The 25,416-nt window shown below is 35.8% G+C and overlaps 1 protein-coding gene across 2 annotated transcripts in view; it reads right to left on the minus strand.

Annotated features, from left to right (window-relative positions):
- Window positions 1–25,416, minus strand: part of Dok6 (docking protein 6) — a 407,881-nt gene that overhangs the window by 208,609 nt on the left and 173,856 nt on the right. For both annotated transcript variants that reach the window (XM_052742739.1, XM_052742740.1), the window contains one exon: window positions 24,984–25,098. In XM_052742739.1, the coding sequence (XP_052598699.1) occupies window positions 24,984–25,098 (115 nt within the window). The remainder of the gene's footprint in view (window positions 1–24,983; window positions 25,099–25,416) is intronic.

Raw genomic sequence — 25,416 nt, forward strand, 5'->3', positions numbered from 1 at the left:
TTCAAATCAGGATTCATTATAAATCAAATAGCTGATAACAATTTTATCAATAAAGAAAAACACACTATAAGATCAGTTAATTAATTTTTTAAATTGACCACAAATATCAACCAAAAGATGGTATTTTCATGAAATATTTACTAAATATTAATTTGGTAATTGAATGAGATTTAAAGATGTAATGGCATGGAAAATGGTTAGAGTTACATTTTCATATCTAAGCAACACGAAACACATTTCAGCAAAAGGTTTATTATCACATTTGACTTTTCTATAACCACAGACAGAAGTTAAAGGATTACTCACTGGTTTTAGATTGTGAATGATTAAGACTTGATTTCTAAACCTGTTGCTAGCAGTCTTTATAAAATTTGGTATGTTTAAACATATATGATATACTTTCCAGTTTCAGCAGATAGGAGGCAAAAGTAAATATTACATGGATGTGCCCAATCTTCTGGGCACCATGAGTGAGGTGAGGGGTGTGGTGACTTCGGCGAGGAAAAAATGTTCTTAACTTCTTCAGTGTTTGGAAAAGGGTGGGGAAGGTTAGGCACTAATTGACACAACAAGTTAATTCCTGAACTGGTTTCAGATTTGTTACCCATTATGATTCCTAAATAACTGAAACACCTTTATTCTTTATATACAGAGCTGATAGGAGTGTTAGCTATCTCAGCCATAGTAGTGGTAGGTAGCAGTCATAGAATTGAGTGAGTGCTTTATCTGTATTGTATCTAATTATTAACAGAACACAAGAGGGCTAAACTATAGGCACTATAGCAACAATGAGTGGGGGCTTTTGAGTAACATTCCCTAGATATAGACACTCCAAGTACTCATGGGAATCATACCACTTGCCTATATTTCAATGGCTCTATCATGCACATGCATGGGAGGAGGGTGTCAAATAATGTTGCTATTGATATGATTAAACAAATTCATATGGGGAACACAGTCCCAGGCACACAACAGTGTTCAATACATACAATGCTGCAGCCATCCCTAGAGAGATTTAGTTGTTTGGCTGGCATCACAAGCTTATCGTTTTTCTGAATTGGACTCATTATTTTTCACTGTTCAACAGTGTTATTTCCTTAAGAGACATTTTAACTTAAAAATATGATATATTTTATGCCAGTGTGACCTAGATAAGGCAGGTGTCCAAATATTTAGATCAACACCGAATTGTACCTTCCTGGATATATTTCAGGTAGATTTTATTATCTTTCTCCCTTATATACTAAAAAGTTTCCATGATTTTTGTTTTTAAATTTTTTAACCTTTATTTTTATTCTGTGTGTATGGGTGTTTTGCCTGCATGTATGTCTGTCAGAGAGGGTTTTTGGTCCCCTGGGACTGGCATTTACAAATGGTTGTGAGCTGTTATGTGAGTACTGGGCATCAAACCCAGGTCCTTAGGAAAATCAGCCAATATTCTTAACCACTGAGTGCCTCTCTAGCCCCGGGTGCTATGAGTTTAATATATTTGATGTGAGAATAATGAAATGTTAATTCTAACTAAGATGTTTTTTGTCAGATCAATGAGTGGAAGCAGCAGACACAAGCAATTGCTGTTTTCCTTTCCAATCAGACATTCCTACAAACTGAAATCTTCCTATAATTCCCAAACAGAAACTGGTCTAATGATCAGTTTCATTTATTTCCTTTTCATTCATTTCACTTCTAAGTGTGTGTGCATGCTGAGCCCTTGGAGGACAGAGGTTTTATATCCCCTGGGGCTGGGATTACAGGTGGTTGTGGGCTGTAGCTGGAGTTTTCTCCAGTCCTGCCCAGCACCATGGACCCCGCAACCACTTATAAAATAATCACTCAGAAACTTAATTAAACCGCTGGGCCATTAGCTCTTACACTTAAACTCAGCCCATTTCTGTTAATCTATATGTCACCACGTGTTCCGTGGCTTTACCTGTTGTCTTTACATGTTGCTCCCTGGATGGCAGGCTGGCGTCTCCTCCCAGCTTCCACCTCCCAGCCTCTCTTCTCTGTCCTGCTTATCCTATACTTCCTGCCTGGCTACTGGCCAATCAGTGTTTTATTTATCAATCAATCATAGCAACATATATTCATAACATACAGGATATCCCACAGCAGTGGGCATTCTAACATGGGTCCTGGAAACCAAAGACAGGTCCTCTGCAAAGGGACTATGCACTCTTAAATGCTGAACAGTATCTCCAGCTCTATGATCAATATTTTTTTAAAAGGTGTTCATATAAGAACATTTAGACAATGATAATTGCTACTCCTACTCATTGGTAAGAACTCCAAATTGCATTTTTTTCCATGTGTTATTTTGTAGTTTACATTCAATGACTACACCTTTAGCTACAGAGGACATAGTAACTTGAATTACATCTAACTTTTTTTGTTGACAACTACCCACACTATTTATAAATAAGTTCAGTCAGAACAACTTAGCAGCCCACAGCTGTGTTCTTAGGAATATGTTTAAGGGCAAGAAAATAAACCCCACTACTAATTTCATAGCATTTCTAGTGAACACTGAAGAAAAATGCTTTTGGATGCAGGAACTTCTTATATATACTTTGCAAGAAATAATAGTTGACAAAACAAATGAATCTTTTAGATGTCAGTGTGATGTGATTCTATAACACAGAGCATGAAATCACAGAAGACAAAGATTTTTGGATGGTGAACTATTCCATCATTCCCCAGTCTTTCTTTAGGGTACTATTGCTAGAGTTTTCCTGCCTGACCCACAGTCAGGACAAATCTCTCTCACCCGCCAGCCCCACAGCCGCTCAAACCCGACCAAGTAAGCACAGAGACTTATATTGATTACAAACTGTATGGCCGTGGCAGACTTCTTGCTAACTGTTCTTACAGCTTAAATTAATCCATTTCTATAAATCTATACCTTGCCACATGGCTCGTGGCTTACCGGCATCTTTACATGCTGCTTGTCCTCATGGCGGCTGGCAGTGTCTCCCTCACCCAGCTTCCTGTTCTCTCAATTCTCCTCTTTGTTAGTCCCACCTATACTTCCTGCCTGGCCACTGACCAATCAGCGATTTATTCGTTGACCAATCAGCAACACATTTGACATACAGACCATCCCACAGCAGGGTACTTGACAAAGTCATGAATATAAGACATTGGGCTTATAAGCTAAGAAGAAATCTATTTATTGCTGAACACGTTGCACACTTTGGTCACTGAACATAGACAATTAAAGATAAAACTGAGTTGTAAGTGGAAGCTTCCTCCCTAGGGCTAACTTTTATAGTGCTGGAAGTTTCTTTGCGGGCTGACAGAGAAGAAAAGTCATCATCAGTCTTACCTATATGTGAATCCTGTTAGCTATAATAATAGCTAACAACAGGGCAGAATGTGCCCTCTGCTACATTAGTGACATGACTGTTAAGGGAATGGCTAACAGCTTTCTGATTGGACTTGAATTTCATGCTTGGTTTTATAAAGCTGGTCAAGAGCCAGAGGCTGTTCTGGTCATAGGCCATAACAGGGAACCTATTACTATTGTTTTTCTAACAAATCATGTTGTTAAACTACCTTCTAAGTACTCATAGATTAGTGCTGCTCCCAGCCTTCATCAGAGAAGCTTTTTACTACAGAGAAAAATGGCTAATGCAAAACCTCACAACTAATTAAAGCATTAAGAATAAGTGATGGTGAAATGCTTAGCCCTAATTGGGACAGCTAGTTTGCCTATCACCCACTTTGAGACTTAGGGAACATTACAGACAAAGGGACAGGCGTGATGCAAGAACCCAGGGTAGGGTGATGTACAGCAAAAAGAAGTCTTCTGGATAGAGCACAGTCATTGCACTCAAGATCTCACTGATGCTAGAGTTATCTGCTCAAGACACGTACAACCTTGGCCCCATCAACATTTCATCATAGATGGTGGCAGGGGTCTGTAAGACCTCTCTCTTCCTATGTGACTATTGCTAAATAAGAGTCACTTGGAAAAGTGGTGCCATTGTTTTCAGTGATATAGCAACTGATAAACCGCCCTCCCTGCAGTAAATAATTTCCCACACATGTTCAGGCAAGAAATTCTGATTAAACTCAGTGAGTCATACACAAGGAAAGGACATAAAAGTGTGAAGGGAACTTGTTTAAAAGAAGGCTTTGAGAAGGGAATGGGGAGGGTATGATGGGAAACAGGAAAAGAGAGTGCAAGCACCTAAAATTCAGGATATAAATGTATGAAACCACCAAAATTGAAATGTGTTTTAAAAGTTAAATGTACTTTCGATTATATAATTTTAATACACTGTGAGATCATTCTCTCTCTTTCAAAACACAATACAGTCATCAGCAATTGATTCTTATATGTCTATTATGTACAGTACCTTATCTTCTATCATTAAGGGATTAACTATCAAACTAAACTATGCTCATGTCTCTCATTGAAACTGTTTTCAAGGGAACCCTTGTATGCCATGGTGAAATGTATACTTCTATAGCTATTATGCAAAAATAGCATGATTTTTAAATTAGAAATTAGAATTACTCTTTGATTCATGAATCCCAACCCTGTATTTATCCAAGGGAAGTAAAGCCATCATATTTAAAAGATATTCTCATATTCATGGTAGCACTAGTCACAATAAACAGGAAAGAGAAACAGCAAAAATGTCTATGCACCAATGAATGGATAAGGTATGGTGTATGCACATAATGAAGCATTAACCAATGATAGAAAGAAGAAAAATTCAGTAATGTGTAATAACATGACCAGAGATAGATTGTGGCAAGTGAAACATGCCAGGATCAGAAATAACTGTGCAGTTTTGTTCATACACAGAATTATTAAATGTGGATCTCAGGAACTGAAAGTTGAGTGGTGGATTCCCAAGTGTTAGAGGCAGTAGTGGGGAAGGAAGGGATTCATAAGTTATGACCGAAGGGTTCCAAGTTACAGTGTGATTAGTATGAAAAGTTCTGGTATGCTACTGCAAAGTGAGGAAAAAGTAGATAACTGTAATACCATATACATTTAAAAGTCTACAAGAGAGGAAAACATGCTTGAAGATATAGATATGTTTGAGCTGAATTAGATGTATCAGAACATCACATTATTTCATTAGTACATGAAATTGTACTTATTGTATGAATTAAATTTAATTTTTTAAATCAATTTCAGATGAGTGTCTGCTATCTTTCCAATTTCTCCACTGTGTGTACCACAGTCAGCACTACATTGACTCATTTAAGACTTTGAACCCGGTCGAGTGTTGTTCTCCCACATCAAGTTCACCCATTCCTTCGTGCCTTCTATCCTTTCTTTTTTCAGCCCAGTGTCAATTCTTAGAGTTTCATCCATGATAAAAGATGAACTTCAAGTTCTCATACCACCCTGGTTCCTCACATTTTCATAAGAAAATAAGACAAAAATTATTCCTTTCTACCAATACTATATCATGTAAAAATAGAAGAGAACACAAACATAAAATATTAATAATGAAAAGAGAGTAGATATAGATACAAGCAAGTTAAAATACTAAAGCATATAGTAAAGGCTGTTATCACCAAGAAAAAATTTACACATAGTCACTGTGACAAGTGATTATATTCTGAAATTTTCCTTAAAATATATTTCAAGAGCAAACACTTTGGATTCAAGCAAATTACCCCCAAATATGTTAATGATAGTGGGGGACCTGAATTTGAACTTATACTGATGATGCCAGAGGCAAATGTCTTGGCCAGTTTACTCAACAAAGGATACTGAAATGCAAGGTGAAATGGATAATGTTCCAGAAACATCTATTATTAGAATATATTCAAATAGAGGTACAGAAAGCCAGAGTAGCTATTACATTGTTAAAAAATTTCTTTACAAAATCTTGACAGTAAGATGTATTAAAAACAATATGTAAGGTATAATGCATTTATTATTTAAATTGCTCTAGAGTTAAGAAACTGGAGCAACTTGTAATATTGTTATGTAAACACAATATTCAGATTCTGAACCTTCAGTAAGAAAGTACAACAAATTCACAGAAATATTTAAACTAAGAACAGGATTAGGAAAGTGCCGTGTGTTGTAAAAAATATAAAGAGCCATGCTTCAAAACATGTATCTGCTGATAGTATTGTCACTTATCAATTAATTAGCTTACCAAGTATTCTTACAAATATTCATTAAAACAACAAGGGAAGGTTTTTTTTTTTTTCTTTTCACATTTATGTGGTACTGTTCAGAGCCCTGGAAAATAGCTTGTGTGAATCTACACCATAACCTTGTTGCTTAATAGTTCAATATTAGTTAATGTGTTTGAAATAATTTAGTATAATAATTATTTAAAAGAAGCAACATGCAGTTATACTTATAAATACCAACTCTGAATGAGTATGTATGATATTCCACTCTAAAAAACACAATGCACTAGTAGATAAAATAAAAAGGAATCAACATTGAACATTTGGGAATATAACATTTTAATGGAAATATCATTGATGCCTCCACACAAAGCTCCACACACTGAGGTAATTTTTTTGAACATAATGGTGCATAATATTAAATGTATTTATATCATATGCATATATACATACATATGTGTGTATAAATGTGTTACACAAGTGTGCTTACATATATATGTACATGTATTATGTTATACAAGTGTGTTTACACATATGCTCAAATATATGATATTAGTATGGTGTGCACAGCAAACTGTGTTTTCCTCTTAACATATGGTATGCATCATTTCACAGCAAATGATAACATCTGCATTACCAGTTTTAATCGCTGAAAATTTTTATATCAGTAACAAAATGATAAATTATTGGTGAATTTTTTGTTGTGTTTACCAACAAAAATGCAATGATTATCCTCAAATACAGGTTTCTGTTTTCCAATATAACCCTGGGGTCTTTTTATTGTTTATTTTTTTTGCTCATGATCTTGTTCATCTTTGCTGGTAAATCCACATTTCACATGTTACACTGAGGGATTTTGAGCATCTGTCACTGAAGGTGAGTCACCAGTTCTGGTTCATTTCAGATAAACTCCTTACCTTGGAATCATGGAAATTGCATGAGGAAACAGAAAGCCAGTGATGGCCAGTAGACATAGATGTTTCCATGGAAACCTAGCTAGGAAAAGGACACCTAGTTGTTTCCTTTGGCTTGTATTGGATTTTTTTGTTATCTAATTCTCCATGAAAGTGTACAAGGCCATTTCCTCAGCGTATTGGAGCTCAGTGCACTCTGTTAACCAGCTACCATCACTGTTGAAATGCATTGGTGCCCCACGTTTATTACAGAGATGCGCATTCACACCCTGCTTCACTTGGAAATTCACTTTGGAAATATTCTTAACATCTCATCTTCTTGTAACACCTCTGTTCATTCCTATATGCTGAACATTAATTATCTCCACCCAGCTGTACATTCCACCTTTTCTTCCAGGGTCCAATCTAGTGGCTCTCCTACCCCACCCACACTTTCTCCACAACCTGCCAGATCTATAAGCTGAGAATTGTTTTTAACTACTTCTTAAGGCTTACTAATTTTCACTGTGTGATTTCTTAATGCAAAAACATTGATGTCGTTTTTCAGACAGCCTATAACATTTTGGTAATCAGAAATATCTATGCTACTATCTATGAAATGGATATATTTAAGGGGGCTGTATATATGCCTCAGGGGTAGAATGCTTGCTTAGCTTACCTAAGACTCTGGGTTGAGAAAGAGAGGTGTGGACCCTTATGTTCAAAAAATTCAAAGATCTGAATGAGTCTTAACTATTTCCACTCACTTCCCATTTCCAAAATCATTTATTTAAAGGACAAAAGAATTTCATAATTGTTTACCATAACACACAGAATTCTTTTCATCTCTACCTGCTGAAATTCACTCACAAACACCACAAATAAGTTTTTAACAATACACATGTATATACACACACGTACATGCACACGCACACACACACAATTTTAAACTAAGTGTGGTTGTGCATGTTTTAATACCAGTAATTGAGAGGCAGATGTGAAAGGATTGCTGTAAGTTTGAAGCCAGCCTGGTCTATGTAGTAAGTTCCAGCTACCCAAGGCTATTTAGACCTTGTCTCACAAAAACAAAACACACACACACACACACACACACACACACACACACACACACACACACACACACACACGTTTGGTTTTTATTTTGTATTTATTTTTAACCAATACAGAAAATATACTATTAATGAGGTATCACAAGATATTTAGATACATGTGTATGTTGTATCATATTATAATCAGACTATGTATATCTGTCTTCTGAACCTATATTACTGCTCTGTGATAAGACTTTCTCAGTCTTTTCCCTTGGTTTCCTCAAATGTGCAGTGCACAGCTGTGTCTACAGTCACTGTGCTATATACAGTGCACCAGACAGAAATCATTTCTTCTATGTAGCTGTAGTAACTAAGTAACTATGTAACTTACCACCCACAGATCAAGGATTTCAATATTATTTGGAGGCAGTCTTTATCATTTTCCTGAGACAGTTGTAACAAGTTATAAATGGATAGTTTAAAATTATCTATTGTCTCATAGTTCTGAAGTGAGTGTTAGCAACTGCTGGTTTTTCCTAGCTCCCAGCTTCTTTTGGCCTTGGTTGGCATTCCTTGGTGTGGCTGTATCTTCTCTATCTCTGACACTACCCCCAGGTGGTATCTTTTCTCCCATGTCTCCACATGTACATCTCCCTTTCTTTTCTCTTAAAGATGCCACACATTCTTTGCTGACACTGGTCCAAAATAACTTCATTTTGATTATTTTTGCAAACCCTTATCTCTAAGGTTATATTCATGTTTGAACACACATTTTGAGAATACCATCTACTCCTATGCAAATTCAGTTGTTTTTCTTTGCTTTGAGAATATTCTGAACATCTTTGAGGTTTCTTGTACTACTTAATACTGTCAAACGTTTTCTAGAAATTTTAAATGACTGTCTTACATATCCTTCTGAGGTTTTCAGGTATGCTGTTACTTTACAAAGCAAATTCAAGACCTCATCAACACTTCAGCTGAATCAGTTTTTATTCTTCATAAAATTATTCAAATCATTTTTCTGCTTCAAAGATTTCAGCAAGCCTAGCTCTCAGTTACCGATGGCTTGATTTCTTAGAAAAGTACAGTTCTGTAAAACAGTAGCATATGGTAAAACTTCACATTGAAACTCAAAGGTAATATTCGCTATATAAACTCTGAAAAATAAAGTGAAAGTATATTTTCTTAATGCCCCAAGGTTAAAAATACAAGGTTCTCTATCAGAACCATGTATATGTTAATTGTTTACAAAACACAGAAGACAGCTTTCAAATTCTTATACATGGCATAAATCATTCTATAATTACTTTAGGGGAGATCTACCTGTCTATCTTAGAGATGGGTCATTAAGGTAACCTGTCTGAATTATGGAATTATGGCCATGTAGCTGGAATGGTAGCATGTTGGCTGCCATGGGTCACTAGCATGGATGACATCCAACATTGACTCATCAGATGGCCACCAAGTAAAACAAAATAGCAACAGCCTAAAACTGAAAAAGAAAACTACTGGAGTTGGGAAGAGAAGGCAAATATTTTCATGATGTATGTTAGGTCTTACTCTCAAGCTGTCAGAAATTTCTAGAATATTCTGATATGATGTTTAGTGAGAGATTGAAACAGGATGCATTGAGATTTTGCATACTATGCTTAATAGACTCATTTTTTCTTCTAAGGTACCAGTCTGAAACGCCCCTTAGAAGAATGATATATTAGCCACATTCATTCTGGATGGAACTAGTTCATCCCTGTCCTGACTGTGGTTGCTCTTCAGAGATTACTTCTGAAGGAGTCTCCTCATCATGGGCACCTTGTATTCACTATAGGCCAGAATCTACAAACTAAAAAGAATAATAATCTTTCTTTGTCATATCAGTTTTCTTTCCAATTTGATTATCCTGCCAAGCTGACCAAATCATGCCCAGAAATCATCCAAATAATTTAAATTTTTATGCAATGGTAATATGGTAATATTAAATGAGTATGAGATACAATTTAAATAAAATATGAGATAATTTAAATTTGTATAAATCATGGTATGACTTAATATTTTTCCTCGGTGTAAGTCTGTGAAGAACATTAAAAATTCTAAGTCTCATTATATTGTCATGGCTGCACACACGACACTTTCACTGTAGAATTAACTCCCTCAAATTCCCACACAGTTCAGATCACATCAGGCCACTCTGTTCTTTTAATAAGTTCTTACGTATCTCTTACTGGGAGAGCTAAGAAGCCAATAGTTTTAAACTATCAATAGTGGTCTGAAACAATGGAGTCAGCAAGAAATAGAGGTTGTTCTTACTTGGTTCAAGCTGCCTTTTGGATTGAAGAATTGATAAACAGAAATGTCTCTCAAGACGCCTCAAGGAATGAATGGTTCATAAAAGTGCAGGAGCCGAATCACTGGAGTCAGAGGAATCATGCTGGCAAAAACCATCACTCTGGAGGCAGTATAGGAATTTGATCTTTAAAGCCATGTCCTAATTTGTCTTAAAAACAGTAAAACTTATTTCCTTCTCTATCTTGGGTATATACCAGCTGGTATTTCAGATTAAAAATGGTGAACTCATAACATCCTGTATTAGACCATTTAATATCACCAAAATGTATTAGTGGTTTTACTATCTTACTTTCATTACACTGGTTCTAGTATCATAAACATAAAATGGTCTACTACCTAGAATGAGCATCAAGTTGCAGAATCTTTGAAGGAGGGACCCCTTATTAATTCTGAAGTAGATCAATACTTGTAGCTATAGACATAAAACACTGTAGATGGCTGGGGACCTGAAACCAGGTTTTCATGGTTCCTAGCAAGCACTTTATCCACTGAATGCCATCTCTCTAGACCCCAATTTTTCTTAGTTTGTCCATTGTTCTAACCTTATGATTGTAACAGATAGGAGAATGCTAATTTCTTTGACATCCTGGTTTCGACTATTAGAGTAGAGAGTAGTTACATTCTTAATTTAATAGGAATGATAACTATGTGTGTCTATGCGGTATGGTATGCTGTTTGGTTTATTCATTTCTTGTGTAATGGAGAAACAACATCATCTCCCATGGAACACATTCTTGCCAACATGTGCAATTTCCATGTTGTCTACAGCACTTGTCCTTTCTCATCTTTTTTATAGGAAACACTTGGACAGGTTTTATGTGATACATGGTTTTGATTTGTATTTCCTTGGTGATTAATCATGTATAGAGTTTTTTCATACACCTTTTGGCATTTGCATGTCTTCTTTGGAAAAATGTTCTTTGTTATTTAAAAATGGATTATTTGGCATTGGGGAAGCTGAAGATGCATATTTCTCAAATATTCTGAAGATTGTCTTCTTCTATCCATGATTTATTAACCAATAGACTTAACCACCTATAAGTCAAAGATACTCAGGAAAAACTGCATCTGCTGAATTTGAGCAGATTTTCCCACTAGCATTACTTAAACAGTGCAGTAGAATAGTTGCTCACATGATACTTTCATAGTATTAGATTGTACAAGTAATATAGAAATATTTCAAGCATATGGGAGAATATGTGTAGGTTGTTTGTAAGTACTATGTCATTTTTATAACCTTGACATGCTGGGTACTTTGGTGTCTGTGGGGTCCTGGAACCAGTAGACCATAGATATTTCATGACTGCATGTTAAAATAATGAAGATGTAAGATCAATAATGCAAGTGACAGCTCATGCTGGAGAGGGTGTGGAGCAAGAGTTACACTTCTCTATAGATAGTGGGAGTGCAAACTTTTACAACCATTATGGAAATCAATATGGCAGTTCCTTCAGAAAACTGGAAATCAATCTACCTCAAGATGCAGATATATCACTTTTGGGCATATACCCAAAATAAGCCTCATCCTATCACAAGAACACTTGCTCAGCTATGTTCATAGCAGCATTGTTCATAATAGCCAGAAACTAGAAACAACCTGGATGTCCTTCAAAGAATAGATAAAGAAAATGTGGTACATTTACACAATGGAGTCTTACTCGGTGTTAGAAATATCATGTAATTTGCAGGCAAAGGGAATTAGAAAAAAAGATCCTGAGTTAGGTAACCCAAACCCATAAGGACAAACATGATATATTCTCACTTAAAAAGGGATATTAGCTGTTAAGTAATGAATAATCACAGTATAATCCATAGACCCAAAGAGGCTAAGTAACAAGGAGGGCTCTAGGGAGCACACATGGATCTCCCTGGGAAAAGGTAATAGAATAGATTTTGTGGGTGGACTTGGGGCAGGTGTGTATAGGAACAGGAGGGATCATGTTGGGAAGGGAGGGGTGGGGGAGAGAGGGATTGTGAGAGAGAGAGAGAGAGAGAGAGAGAGAGAGAGAGAGAGAGAGAGAGAGAGAGTGAGTACAAGGAGAGATGACTGAACTGGGCAGGGGGAGCATTTAGGGGACCATGTGGAAACAGCACAGTAAAAACTTCCTGGTACCTATGAGGTTGACTCAAGTTAGGACTCCTAGTAATAGAGGATAGGGGCTTTAACTGTCCATATTCTGTAACAGCAAGGCTCCCAGTGGCAGGACTGGGACCACAATCATGCAACAAAATGTTCAACCTACATCTATCCTGCCTGCCAGGAGTGCTGGTGTGATGATGGCTCAGAGTTTGTGGAAGTGGCCAACCAATGACTGCTCTAACTTGAGGCCCAAGCATTGAGAGGGAGGAAGCCATCCCTGACACTGCCTGGATGGCAAGGAGCCAGAGGCTGAATGTCTCAGAGACCTAGGGGAGAACCAAACAACTGATTAAAACCAAACCAACAAAAAAAAACAATGAAATAATTTGTAGCTGAGGTTTTCCTGGTCCCACTCACTTCCTGCGGTCCTGCAGTCCCACAGCCGCTCAGACCCAAATGAACACACAGAGGCTTAATATTAATTAAAACTGCTCAGCCATTAGCTCAGGCTAACTACTGACTTAACTTACACTTAAACTCAGCCCATTTCTGTTAATCTATATGTTGCCATATATTCTGTGGCTTTACCTGTGTGCCATTACATGCTGCTCCCTGGACAGCGGGCTGGCATCTACTTACTCAGCCTTCCACTTCCCAGAATTCTCCTTGTCTGTTTATCCCACCTATACTTCCTGCCTGGCTATTGGCCAATCAGCATTTTATTTATCAACCAATCAGAGCAACACATTCATAGTATACAGAATATCCCACAGCAATAATTCCTAATGATATTCTGCTATACTCATAGATTAGTGCCTAGTCTAATCACCACCAGAGAGGTTTTGTGGTGATATTCTATTTGTGCTGAAATGTGATGATATATTATTTGTTTGTTAATAAATAAAGTTTTCCAGGAGAGCAGAGGACATAGCCAGCCATAAACAAAAGTCAGGCAGTGGTAGCACATGCCCTTAATCCAATCATATGGCAAGCAGGGTCTCTGTGTGTTCAAGGCACACTAGGGAACAGCCAAACGTGGTGACACATGCCTTTAATCCCAGTACCAACCATAGAGACTTGGAGTTCTGTGCTGACAGGCAATGACAAGGAAGTGAGGAAGCTGGGCTAAGAGCCAATGAGAAGTCAGAACAGCAAGGCAATAAAGGTGCAGGTTAGACAGGAAGAAGCTCTCTCTTGGGAAGTTACTGTGGCATGGTGAGCTAAGGTTAGCTGGTGGCTCTCACTATTTCTCTGATCTCTATGGCTTTTAGCCCTGCAACTGGCTCTCTGTTTGTTATTTCATAAGACTGTTTAGAAATTCGTCTACACGGCTTTCTCCAGCAACTGATAGAAGCAGATGTAGAAACCAACAGACAACCATTAGGTGGAGATCAGGGAATCCAGCCAAAGAAGGGGACTAGAATTATAGGCATCAGAGGGGTTGAGAACACCAGGAGAACACAGCCCACAGAATCAACTAAGCAGGGCTCATCTTAGTTCACAGAGACAGAAGTAACAACCACAAACTTGCATGGGTCTATGCTAGGTCCTCTGCATGCATGCTTTGGTTGTTTAGCTTGGTATTATTGTGGGAGTCCTAACAGTGGGAGTGGGGGTGTCTCTGACACTTTTTGCCTACTCTTGGGACTCTTTTCCTTCTATTGGGTTGCCTTGTTCAGCCTTGATACGAGGGTTTGTGCTTAGTCTTATTGCATATTGTTACACTCTGTTTGGAGGAGCAGTGGCTCTGGGGGAGATGGAAGTTGGAACTGGGAGGAGTGAAGAGAAGTGAGCTGTTGTTGGGATGTACTGTATGAGAGAAGAATAAATAAGAAGAAAAAATATAAAGAGTAATGGGCATAGAAGCAATTTCTATTTTTTAATATTGTGGTTTTCTATCTGAGAAAATAGCATGTTTTAGTTCTTAGGAACTTTTTAATTTCTGTTATATAGTACCTGTTATATAGTTTGAAATTCCTGAATATTTTAAGTTTTTGTTGCTATAGTACATTACTATCACATTTCTTATTTTATAAATGTAAAATTAAAAGATATTTGTTAAATTTATATATTGAAATTCGAAATTTATATTATAAAATATATTTCAGTTTCCATTCCTAGTATTTTTATAGTAATTGATTTTTAATTATCTCTTCAATGTTCATTCCAATCTAAAGCATAGATGAATATTTGGCACACACTAGATATTTAATAAAAACAGATGAGCGCACATTAGAAGTTTAATAAATATGAGTGGCACACACTAGGCATTCAATAAAAAACAATGATGGGTATGATTCCAAAAGTGAATTAAAGAAAAACAGAAAGAAATTACAAGTGTGAAACCTTGTGTGACCTGGGTGATTAAATCTATTGTGAACTTCAAGCCTCCAGGCTGCTTTTTGCTGACTGTGCTACTCAGCAACACATCTCCAAATTGGGAGGCTGAGCCCTCTGTCTGGAGTCACCTGGCACCTGAAAATGTACAGCAGTGTGATGACCAGCCAACTGTCCTACTACCAAGGAGGTAAGGGTTTGGCTTGTTGCTGCATGTAGTAATCTGTGCTGCTTGTTTTGGAAGTCCTGGGAACCTCTGGTCATGGGGTAGACAATATAAAGCAAATTCTAGCATGCTGAGAGATCCATCTAAAAACATACCATCATGGGACTTGGGGAAGATAAAAATAACATGAACATGCTACTGCCTTTCTGCAGGGACAGAGTTCTTAGTTTCTGGTCTGGTGATGCTTTGCCATGCACTATGAACCATGAGTGATTAAAAGATGAAAATGACAGTATTGTATACTTACATGCTTAAAGATCTTGTATCTACTTTCTTAAATTTACTTCTGAATATTTTATTATATAGAAGCTATTACTGATTGTGTTATTTGTTTCAAAAAGCATTAAAGTTTTTAAATTGTATTTATTAATAAGGAATCAACATGCTGAGATGGGTATTTTAATTGTGTGTATACATATGCACACATTCATAAACATTATTTTTTTCATAGTGAAACATAATACCCTATCTTCTTGTTTGTGAAAATGTACAGTATATATTCATTATGTGTAGTCACTTTATTGTACAATAATATGTTATAATTTATTATTCCTCTTCAAGTACAGCTTTATATCTATCAATAAACCTGTATCTATACTTCTGACCCCAATATACTTATTCTTTCCAGACTCTGGTAACCACTATTCTACTTTCAATTCCTATGAGGTCAACTATTTTAGGTTACACATGCGATTAGATTATCCAGTTCTTGATTTTCTGTCTTCTTTATTCCATTTAATGAGCTCTATCCATGTTACTGCATATCAGTAGATTTTATTCTTCTAAACTACACAGCATTCTGTGAAGAGCATGTACCATGCTTTCTTTATTCATGCTAATTGTTAGTTGAATTTTAAACCTAGAAAGTATAATTTAAAATTTTAAAATTCAACTCGCCACTACCTAGAATCACCTGGGAAGAGAGTCTTAAGCATGACTTATCTAAATCAGGTTGCTAAGTAGGCATATCTATGGATGATTGCCTTTATTGTTGAGGTAAGAAGATCCACCTTGAATGTGGGTGGCACCATCTCATGGCTGGGCCCTGAACTGTGTAAAAGTAAAGAAAGCCAGCAGAGCATAGCAAAAAATGGCCTTTGCCACCTGTTTTATCACAGCAACACAAATGTAATTAGAACATTCATTAATCGGTTAACAGATACTTTTGTTGTTTCTCTTGGTTTTCGAGAACTGTGCTGCTATGAGCACAGGAGTGCAGATGGCTCTGCATATACTGAGTTCAGTTCTTTGGATGTATACCCAGAAGGGGGTTTGAATGGCATTTCTATTTTTAATTTGTGAAGATACCTCCATGTGTTTTTCTATAACGACTATACTATTTGTGCCTGTTTTCTTTATTCATGCTAATTGTTGGTTGAATTTTAAACCCAGAAATTATAATTTAAAAATTTAAAATTCAGCTAGCCACTACCTAGAATCACTGGGAAAGAGAACCTTCTATAAGGTTCTCTTTCATCACATCTTCTCTAGTAGTGCTATCTTTCCTCTTCTTGATAACAGCCTTCTTACTGGGGTGAGAGGATAATTTATCATGATTTTGTTTTCATTTCCCTTAGTGTTCATCATGCTGATATATATATATATATATATACATATATATATACATACATATATATACACACATATATATATATATGTGTCACTTATATGTCTTGTTAGGAGAAATGTCTATTGAATACATTATAATCCAGAGCCCATCTGCCATTGAGTTTTCAGAGTTACTTGTGAATTCTAAATCCAAGCTTCCTGTTGCATATATATATGCCTTTTATAGGTAATCTTTCACTCTATTTTGTTTTGCTTTTGTGCAATCCATTTTGTCTATTTTGACTTTACTCATCCACATGCTGTGATGCAATTCTCCCACATTTTCCCTTAAATTCATAGTCCATGTATTTCATTAAAGTCACTAATTATTTGTAGTTACTTTTTGTAACTCATGAAAGATTATGGTTGCAACGGGTAATTGTGGTTTTTATAATCACCACAGAAATGTATCCTATAGAGTGAGAGAGCCTAAGCTGAAGATTCTGCTTCAGGGATTTGTTGTTCCACAAAAGCAGCAACCTAGGGAAGTGTTTCCCCTGAGTCAGCCACAGAAGCTGATGTAACTGTGGTTAAGCTGGGCCATGCTCCACCCTCAACTAGCAACAAAACTAGTACGAATTGAGAAGCACCATGGTTCCAGAGAGCTACTGAGGCAAGCAGTGTGTGGCAGGACTAGAGTCTCTGCCTGGACATCTAGAAAGTCCTCTATGTGAACCCATGAGGGTGAATCCTAGGAGGCAATTGAGAATGAGATGTTATAAATAAGAGACATCTACCAGCAAATCTCTAGGAATGGAGTGGAGCTGGCCCAAGAGGGAAGCTATGTGTATTATAGTAGCATAGAAGGGCAGAACTGGAAGGCTAGAGCCACCCAAGTCCTTTAGAGCCCAGAGGGTTCCATTATGAGTGCCAGATGGAGTCACGGGATTTAGTGTTTCTTTTCCTAGGTTTTAGTCTTTTTTTTTTTTAATCAAAAGCCATTTCTGAATTTAAGATGATCCTAAGATTCTTTTTTATTCTACTATTCTTCCCATTTGGAATAAGAATTTTCATGTTGTGCTGTTGTGTATTGGAAATACATAACTTGTTTCTAATTTTATAGGTTTTCACAGATTAGAGATTGGTTGAGTCTCTAATGAGATGTAGACTGGACTTGTAAACAGTGTGGAAACTGCTGAGGAATCTGAGGACTACTGAAGTTAAATGAATGATTCTGCATTATGACATAGCCATGAACCTATGCAGAATCACATAGGGGTAGGATCTTATGGGTTTAAATTGATGTGTTTACATATCGAGTTTCCAAATGGTGGAGTCATGATGATTAATCTTGACTGTAAACTTGATGGGATGTAGAATCACCAGGGAGACATATCTGTGAGATTAGATAAATTGAGATGAGAAGATATTTTAAATGAACTGGTGTCCAAGACTGAATACAAAAGGAAGCTGAGTCGCAGCACTCCCTGGTCTCTACTTCTTGACTTATAGGTGCAACATGACCAGCAGCATTGAGCTGCCACCGTGACTTCACCCATGATGGACTGTACCCTTAAAGTGTAAAAAATACACCCTTCCTTCCTTAAGTTGATTTTATCAGGGTATTTTTTTCAATGAGGCAAATAGGTATCATGTATGTCTAGTTTCACCTTTGTGCATATGGACATTAAATTTTCCTGGAACTCTATTTGAAAAGGCTGAACATTTTCTAAAGCATGTTCTTTTATTTTTGAGCTATGGTTTCACTATGTAGTCCTGCTTAGCTTGAAACTCTGTAGACCAAGCTAGATTCAGACTCACAGAGATCTACCTACCTCTGCCTCCCTACAGCTGGGATTAAAGGTTTATGCTGCTATGCCTGGCCCTTAACTTGTTTTCAAATGCTCAGTTATAGATATATTGCTTTATTTTATGTTTCTATACTTGTATCAATGCAATGTTGCTTCCACTATTGCAGTTTTAGAATATATTACAAAATCTAGTAACAATGAATTCTGCTGTTCATTTTGTTCTAAATTTCTCTAGAAAAGTTTGGTTATCTTTGGACAAAAACGCATCCTGGGATTATTTTGTACAGTTATTAGAATGACTTTGACACAATAGAGGATTTATTTATAATATAGATTGCTTAGAATAATATAAACAATTTAACAATATTGATTCTTCTACTCTATGAACACAGGGTATCAATTTGTGTATGTGTTTATTTTCTTTCATTGGTATTTTACAATTTTCATCATAGAAAAATTTTACATTTTTGAGAAAATTAAACTTATAATTAGGTATATAATGCTTATAACCTGTAGGTGATATTGGTTTATTTATTACAAAGATCAATTTGCATGAAACAATATTGCTAATTTGGGGTATGTTGATTATTTAATTCTGCAGAATTGTTAAATTCACTTACTTCTAATATTAGTTTTGAATATGTGTGTATATATAATATATATATATTATATATATGAAAATATCATCTTCAAAAAATACAAGTTGACTTTTTATTTTCCAATCTTGGCATCTTCATTTCTTTCCCTGCCCTGAAATCTCTGGTTAGGCTTTCCAGCATTATGTTGAATGAAGTTAGAAAGTGACATTCTTATCCTGCTCCCAACCTTACTTAAAAACTCTGCTTTCACAGTTCCATATGATCCTAACTGTTGGTTCATTATAAATTGTTTTTATTATATGTATACAGATTATTTCTATTTCTAAAATTTCCAGGGTGTTTTCAAACATGAATTCTATCAAAACACATTTCTGAATTTATTAAGATGATAATGATCATGAGCTTTGTCTTTCATGTTTTTTCATGTAGTATGTCATATATTGATTTGTATGTTCAATTCCTTTCTGGAATGAATTCCAATTTATCATGTTTAACATGAATTAATATGTGCTATTAGATTTGGTGTGATATAACTTTTTTAAAGGTTTTTTATATCTATTTTTATTCTGGATATTTGATGTCAGTTTTTGGTTGCTGATTTTTAGTCTTGCATGATTTGGGTATCAGGGTAATGCTGGCTTAATAGAATGTATTTGGATGATTCTTTCTTCAAATTTCTGGAATATTTATGAAGAATTGATACTAGTCTTTTGTAAGTGGCCAAGCATGGTAGTGAAACCAAGTGTGCTGGTATTACAGACATGTCACTATGCTCAGCTTTTTACATGATTTCTGGAACTCTAAGCTCGGGTCTTCAACTTGTGATTTAAGTGCTGGAGAGATGGCTCAGATGTTAAGAGCACTGGCTGTTCTTCCAGAGATCCTGAGTTCAATTCCCAGCACCCACATGGAGGCTCAAGTGCTTTGATTAATGATATATCTTCTAGGACCATCATGTGTAATTAAATTAATTATTCTCTATTTCATTTATTTCTGATATGTTTCACTTTCTGCTTTGTGCTGGTTGGTTTCTGTTGACTTCACACAAACTTAGACATATCTGGGAAGAAGAAATCTTAGCTGAGAGAAATACCTCCATAAGATTGGCCTGTAGGCAACTATGTAGAGCACTCTTCAAATTATTGATGTGGGAGGGCCTAGCTCTTGTGGGAGGCACCACCCTTAAACAGGTGGTTCTGAGTTGCCTAAGAAGAACAGGTGAGTAAGCCAGAAGGAGCAAGCCAGTATGTAAGCAGTATTTTCCCATGACTTCTACTTCAGCTACTGCCTCCCGGTTCCTGCATTAAATTTCTGACCTGACTTCTCTCAGTTATAGATTGTGACCTGTGATTTATAAGATGAAATAAACCATTTTCTCCCCAAATTACTTTTGGTTATGGTTTTTTAATCACAGCAATAGACACCATAGCTAATCTATCCTTCTATTAATTTGGTGTTTAGTTTATTTTTGAAACTTCAAAAGCTCTTTTTAAGAGACCCTGTTGCACCTTGAGTCATAAAATAATGAAGATGTCCTTGAAGTTCCTCCTTCTGGGGAGTGGAAATGCCCCTCATACTGGCGAGGAATAACATGCTTTTTATTAAACCTCAGAGAAAAGCTTTTTTTTAACTCTGGCAATTTATTCACGTGTTTAATAATCTTCCAAGATCAGACGGATTGTGTATGCTCAGGGTGGTATGGCTGTAGATGTGTTTAATAATATATACAAAGTCTAATTGTCACAGCAATTTCAAAGAAAATAAAACAGCCTTTCCAATATATTTGGTATACTATATCTTAATTCTATATAAAATAATTAAGAACTTAATTTCTTAAGTTCTATATAAAATAAAATATAATAATAATTTTGCAAAAAAAATCAATTTTTTTGTTGTGAGTTTCAAGTCCCCTGTTTTCCACCATCAAAATCCTTGAAGTCAACAATTAAAACATTACACCATTGTTTTCCATATCCTTTAACTTCTAGCTTCTAGAAGGCTGCTGTATTCTCACATCAAAAGTGACTTTAAGAAACAAATAATACTTTTAAATAAATCATAATTTACATTAGTTGAAAAATTTTTACTATAAATTTAAATAATTTGAATCTGACTTTAGATGCACTTTTAGGAAATAATTCTCTTAGAAGTTAGACCACATTTTTTTAGATAAGAACCCTTCATTTCTCAACAATCTTACATGAGTCATGAAACCATTACAAACAATCCAAATTCCAGGCTCAGATTGCTACTGGTCCTGTATAATACAGACATGATAAACATCATTTTTTTTTTTCAGAATGGATTGTATTTACAAAGACTGAATAGAGCTTTGGCTTATGCTTATAGAAGAAATCATAGAGATTTCATTAGCAGTATTTCAAAGAAACTGTCATTTCTTATACTTAATAATGGGAAGATCCAAAGTAAAAACTCTGAAGATTCTCTGATTATCCTAAAGTGATTAAAACTGTTTGTTTAAATAACACATGTGATGCTCTCACTGTGATTTAATGAGTCCATCACATGGTAATTTTGACTCAGAATGCTGTTGGTGTGAATGTGATCCATATATTTTGAAGCTATTAGAGTTAAAATATTTTTGCAGTGTTAGGTATGGGTTCCATCTTACGGAACAGGCCTTAAATTTTGGGAAAATTCTAATGCAATATGTTGTAGCATTTGAATTTTTCTGTTTTTTTTCTTATGATTGCATTTGGTACACACTTTGCTAGGGTAAAGACCATGAGACATGATTCGGGTTTCCACATTATAACAAAGGACTTATCACTAATGATCCCCACCAGATTACTCAGCTAAGATAGAATGTTACTATTTTTCATTATCAAATTATTCCTTCTCACCCACTTCTCTTTGGAATTAAGTCACAGTGCATACCTCACACTTGGAAAGTGAGGAATTACATATCACTTTCTAATTAAAGATTCTTCTGCATGGGATATTTTTCTATCTCTGCTCAGTAATTCATTTAAACATTACATCAACATACCCTCATAATATTTAGAAGGAGTTATAATCCAATTCTATCTCTCTTTGCTGCTCAAGTGCTGTGGATTTGCCCAACTTGTGCTCCTTCAATAGTTTGTTTTGATTGATAGATCAATTAATTAATTCTGTTCTGTATTTTTCAGTTCTATAAGATGCTCTGACTTCCTCTTGACTAGTTCCTGCATTTAGTCCTAGAATCAGCCAGTTCTCTACAAATCCTAGTTAACTATTTTTAGAAACTAAGTTCTAGATTCTGAATATACTTGGCTATTTAATTTTAAATCCCAATCTCTTATGACCTTCCTGGAAATTGTTTAAATGTGCTTGTGAATTCATTGAGCAAACTGTGCTCAGTGCTGAGCCTTATGCTCAGGCTAGGGGACCTGGATGCCACCTACATGATGTCACAGTTTCTCTCTGGACATCTTGCTGCCCTGATTCCTAGAATTAAATTATAATCCTCATTTCAAAGTCAAGACTCCAAGAAGTACAGATGCACACATGGGGATGGCTCTTTGTTTTGATTGTGAATATTTCTGAGTCAATGTACCAGTACTGAGACATAAAGAACTTGGATTATTTTAGTCAGGCGTGAGGATGAAGCACCCACAGAACACATGTGTAGTATCTACTTAATACAAACTCATTAAAATATCTTTAAATATCAGAGTACAAGGAAATATCTACTTTTCCTCTGTCCCTCTGGTATATATCCTTCATCAGACAAGGGAGGTGACCATGGTGATGAGAAAGAATAACATAGAGCAGCAAGGGACTTTGAGATGAAATTGGGTATATGCACACACTATGTATTGTGTGATAGATTTTTTTTTTCTGAAGAGCTGAGACATACACATGTCAGCTTATCCCAAGAAGAGAGCCCCTGACAGACCAAAGCATTAATTCTAGCAATGTCAAATTTGGTGGACCAATGACTTTGTCTATTGGGCTTACTAACAAGAGTATGGATGAGGGGTTACAAGAACCAGGGATTACACAAAAGCAGCTGTAACATCAGAAAGCTTACCCTAGCATGGCTGATGACTTCTGAAACTGCAACCCTGGAGCTTTCTATGCAGCCTACAAGCAGATTCACAGTCTGGATGTCTATGGCTGGTGAGAATCTTCATTCCCAACAACTGTTTACTCCCATTTACATTGTTGGGTAAAGGCCCTCAATAATCTTTTAAGTTTCATTTTTTTCCTCTTCACATGTGACTTTTGGTAACCTTTAGTTTATCTCCTGGGGCTCACGAGCCTCCTATTTCCTCTTGCAGAAAATATTACAGTTCTTAGGGAATGCTGCAATTTGGCGAAACATGCCATTCAACACCATATACATACATATATTCACATCTATATGTCAAAGGATATGCATCCTCACAAATGTTTTAGAACATCAAAATTTGAAAAGGAACAATACCTTCTCAAAATTTGTACCCTACTTTAAAATCCAGCTGATAGGAAACTGGACAGTGGATTATAGCTATTTAAATCATAAAAGCCATTTGACTACACTGAATATTTCTATTATAGCACTGATAATTATCAGAGTCAAAAAGATAGTAAATTGAATTCATTAAGTAATTAAATAAATTTTGGGTTAATTTTTCTCCAAAAATTCCAAATAAGATTTTTACCTAAATAAATATAACTAAATACCATTCTTTTTGAAATTTAACTCTAGAGTTCTTTATGCATGTTCAATACTGCTTATTTTAATGTTGAAAATAATAAACTGTGAAAATAAAATTAGAAAAGTTATTTTTGTAGAAAATGATTTTTTGGTTGTAATTAGTTTTAATATATGATATAAATATTATATATTTAGGAACTCAGAGAAAATTATATGCTTAGAGAGTTTTAAGGAGTTGGCCAAGAAGGCAGAAAGCTGAAAGGTTTTAGACAATATCATATGTTAGCAGTGAGGTTGAAACAGGACCAATAACGTATAAATTTTCCTTTTACCAATTCAGGCAACTTTGCAACTTCAAAAAGTCTATTTTAAATGAGATGAGGCCAGATGGCAACCGAAGAGAAATATTCCAGTAGGGCTGATGGGTAAAGGTGTTAAAGGAATGAACTATTGGATAAATTCCAGTTCAGCTCAGCAAAGTTCATATAAAATTAGATAAGTTGTAGCAATTCCAGTTAGACAAAGTGACATTCTTAGTTTTTATAATATAACCTTATTTTAATTAAACAAACTTTTAGCCATATCTCCCCTTAAAAATAATATCAAAGCTTTCCTAAAAACCTCACTACTATTTTAAATTCATATTTTTCAAAGCTTTGGACATTTTTTTCCTGCATCTTTTCTAAAAACATCCATTATAAAGCAAATGCAGCATTTCATTGACTGAATCTTTAAAAGGCAATAAGCCAAGTAATACGTTACATTAAACAGGGATTGCTCCATGAAAAATACTGCAGATTCAGACGACAAACTGCTTGTGTCTCCATAATGTCAGAGTGTTTTATGAACTGGCATGCTAAAATTCAATCTAAAATATATTGACTTATAGTACTGAGACTCCATGAAAGCAACACATTGCTCAAAGTTCAGTTCTAAAATGTCTGGGAGCTAGGCCGCTCTTGAGTGAGCTTTCTCATGGTAGCATTACTAGCAAATGCTTCACACCTATACTTTGCCAAACCCTGAATACAAGTCGTATGCTGATTCTGAAAACCGCCCAGGTATTGTTTACTAAATTCTCAAAGCTTGAACAAAAACCCTAAGAGACCTCAGACAACCTGGGAACAAGCTCCAGACAAAGACAAGATAGCAGAAATCCAAAACATCTGTTTCTACAGTATACCAGTATGTTTAGCTTTTTAAAAGTCTTCTACCACACATTCTCATTACAATATGCCATCCTATTCAGACTTCCGTGTGGATTCATCTGTCTGAGTCATTGTCTCTGAAACAACTCAATTTCCTCAAGCTGTAGATGGGCCTGAAATTGCTTACCTGACTCACAAGCAAATGTCTTTGACGTTTCGTCATGAAAGATAATTGCCACTGCATGCTTCTTTGTCTCTCGAGGCAGTCTGGTTATATTTTTGATGTTGTGCAGTTCAGTTACCTTGAAAGAGAAAAATATTTTTTTCTTTTTACTTTTGAAATTCTGGGGATAAGCCCCCAGAGCCTTGTATATACTAAGCAAACATTCTATCACTGAACTACCTCTCCAATGAGATAAGATTTTTATTTTAATGTATAGTGTATATAATACATTTCAGGGCTTTAAACAAAATGGCCAGTTATCGCTACCTTATGCCCTTAAGCACTTTCTGATAGGTCATATTACTAAGTTTGAATTGACTCTATCTACTACCAGTAAAGAACAAAACATAATGTCTTCCATTAGGCCTTCAATTTTGGTCATCATTCATATTGGTTG

The sequence above is a fragment of the Peromyscus californicus genome, unplaced genomic scaffold (assembly GCF_007827085.1).
Source record: "Peromyscus californicus insignis strain IS unplaced genomic scaffold, ASM782708v3 Scaffold_17__1_contigs__length_78620276, whole genome shotgun sequence".
Lineage (NCBI taxonomy): Eukaryota > Metazoa > Chordata > Mammalia > Rodentia > Cricetidae > Peromyscus > Peromyscus californicus.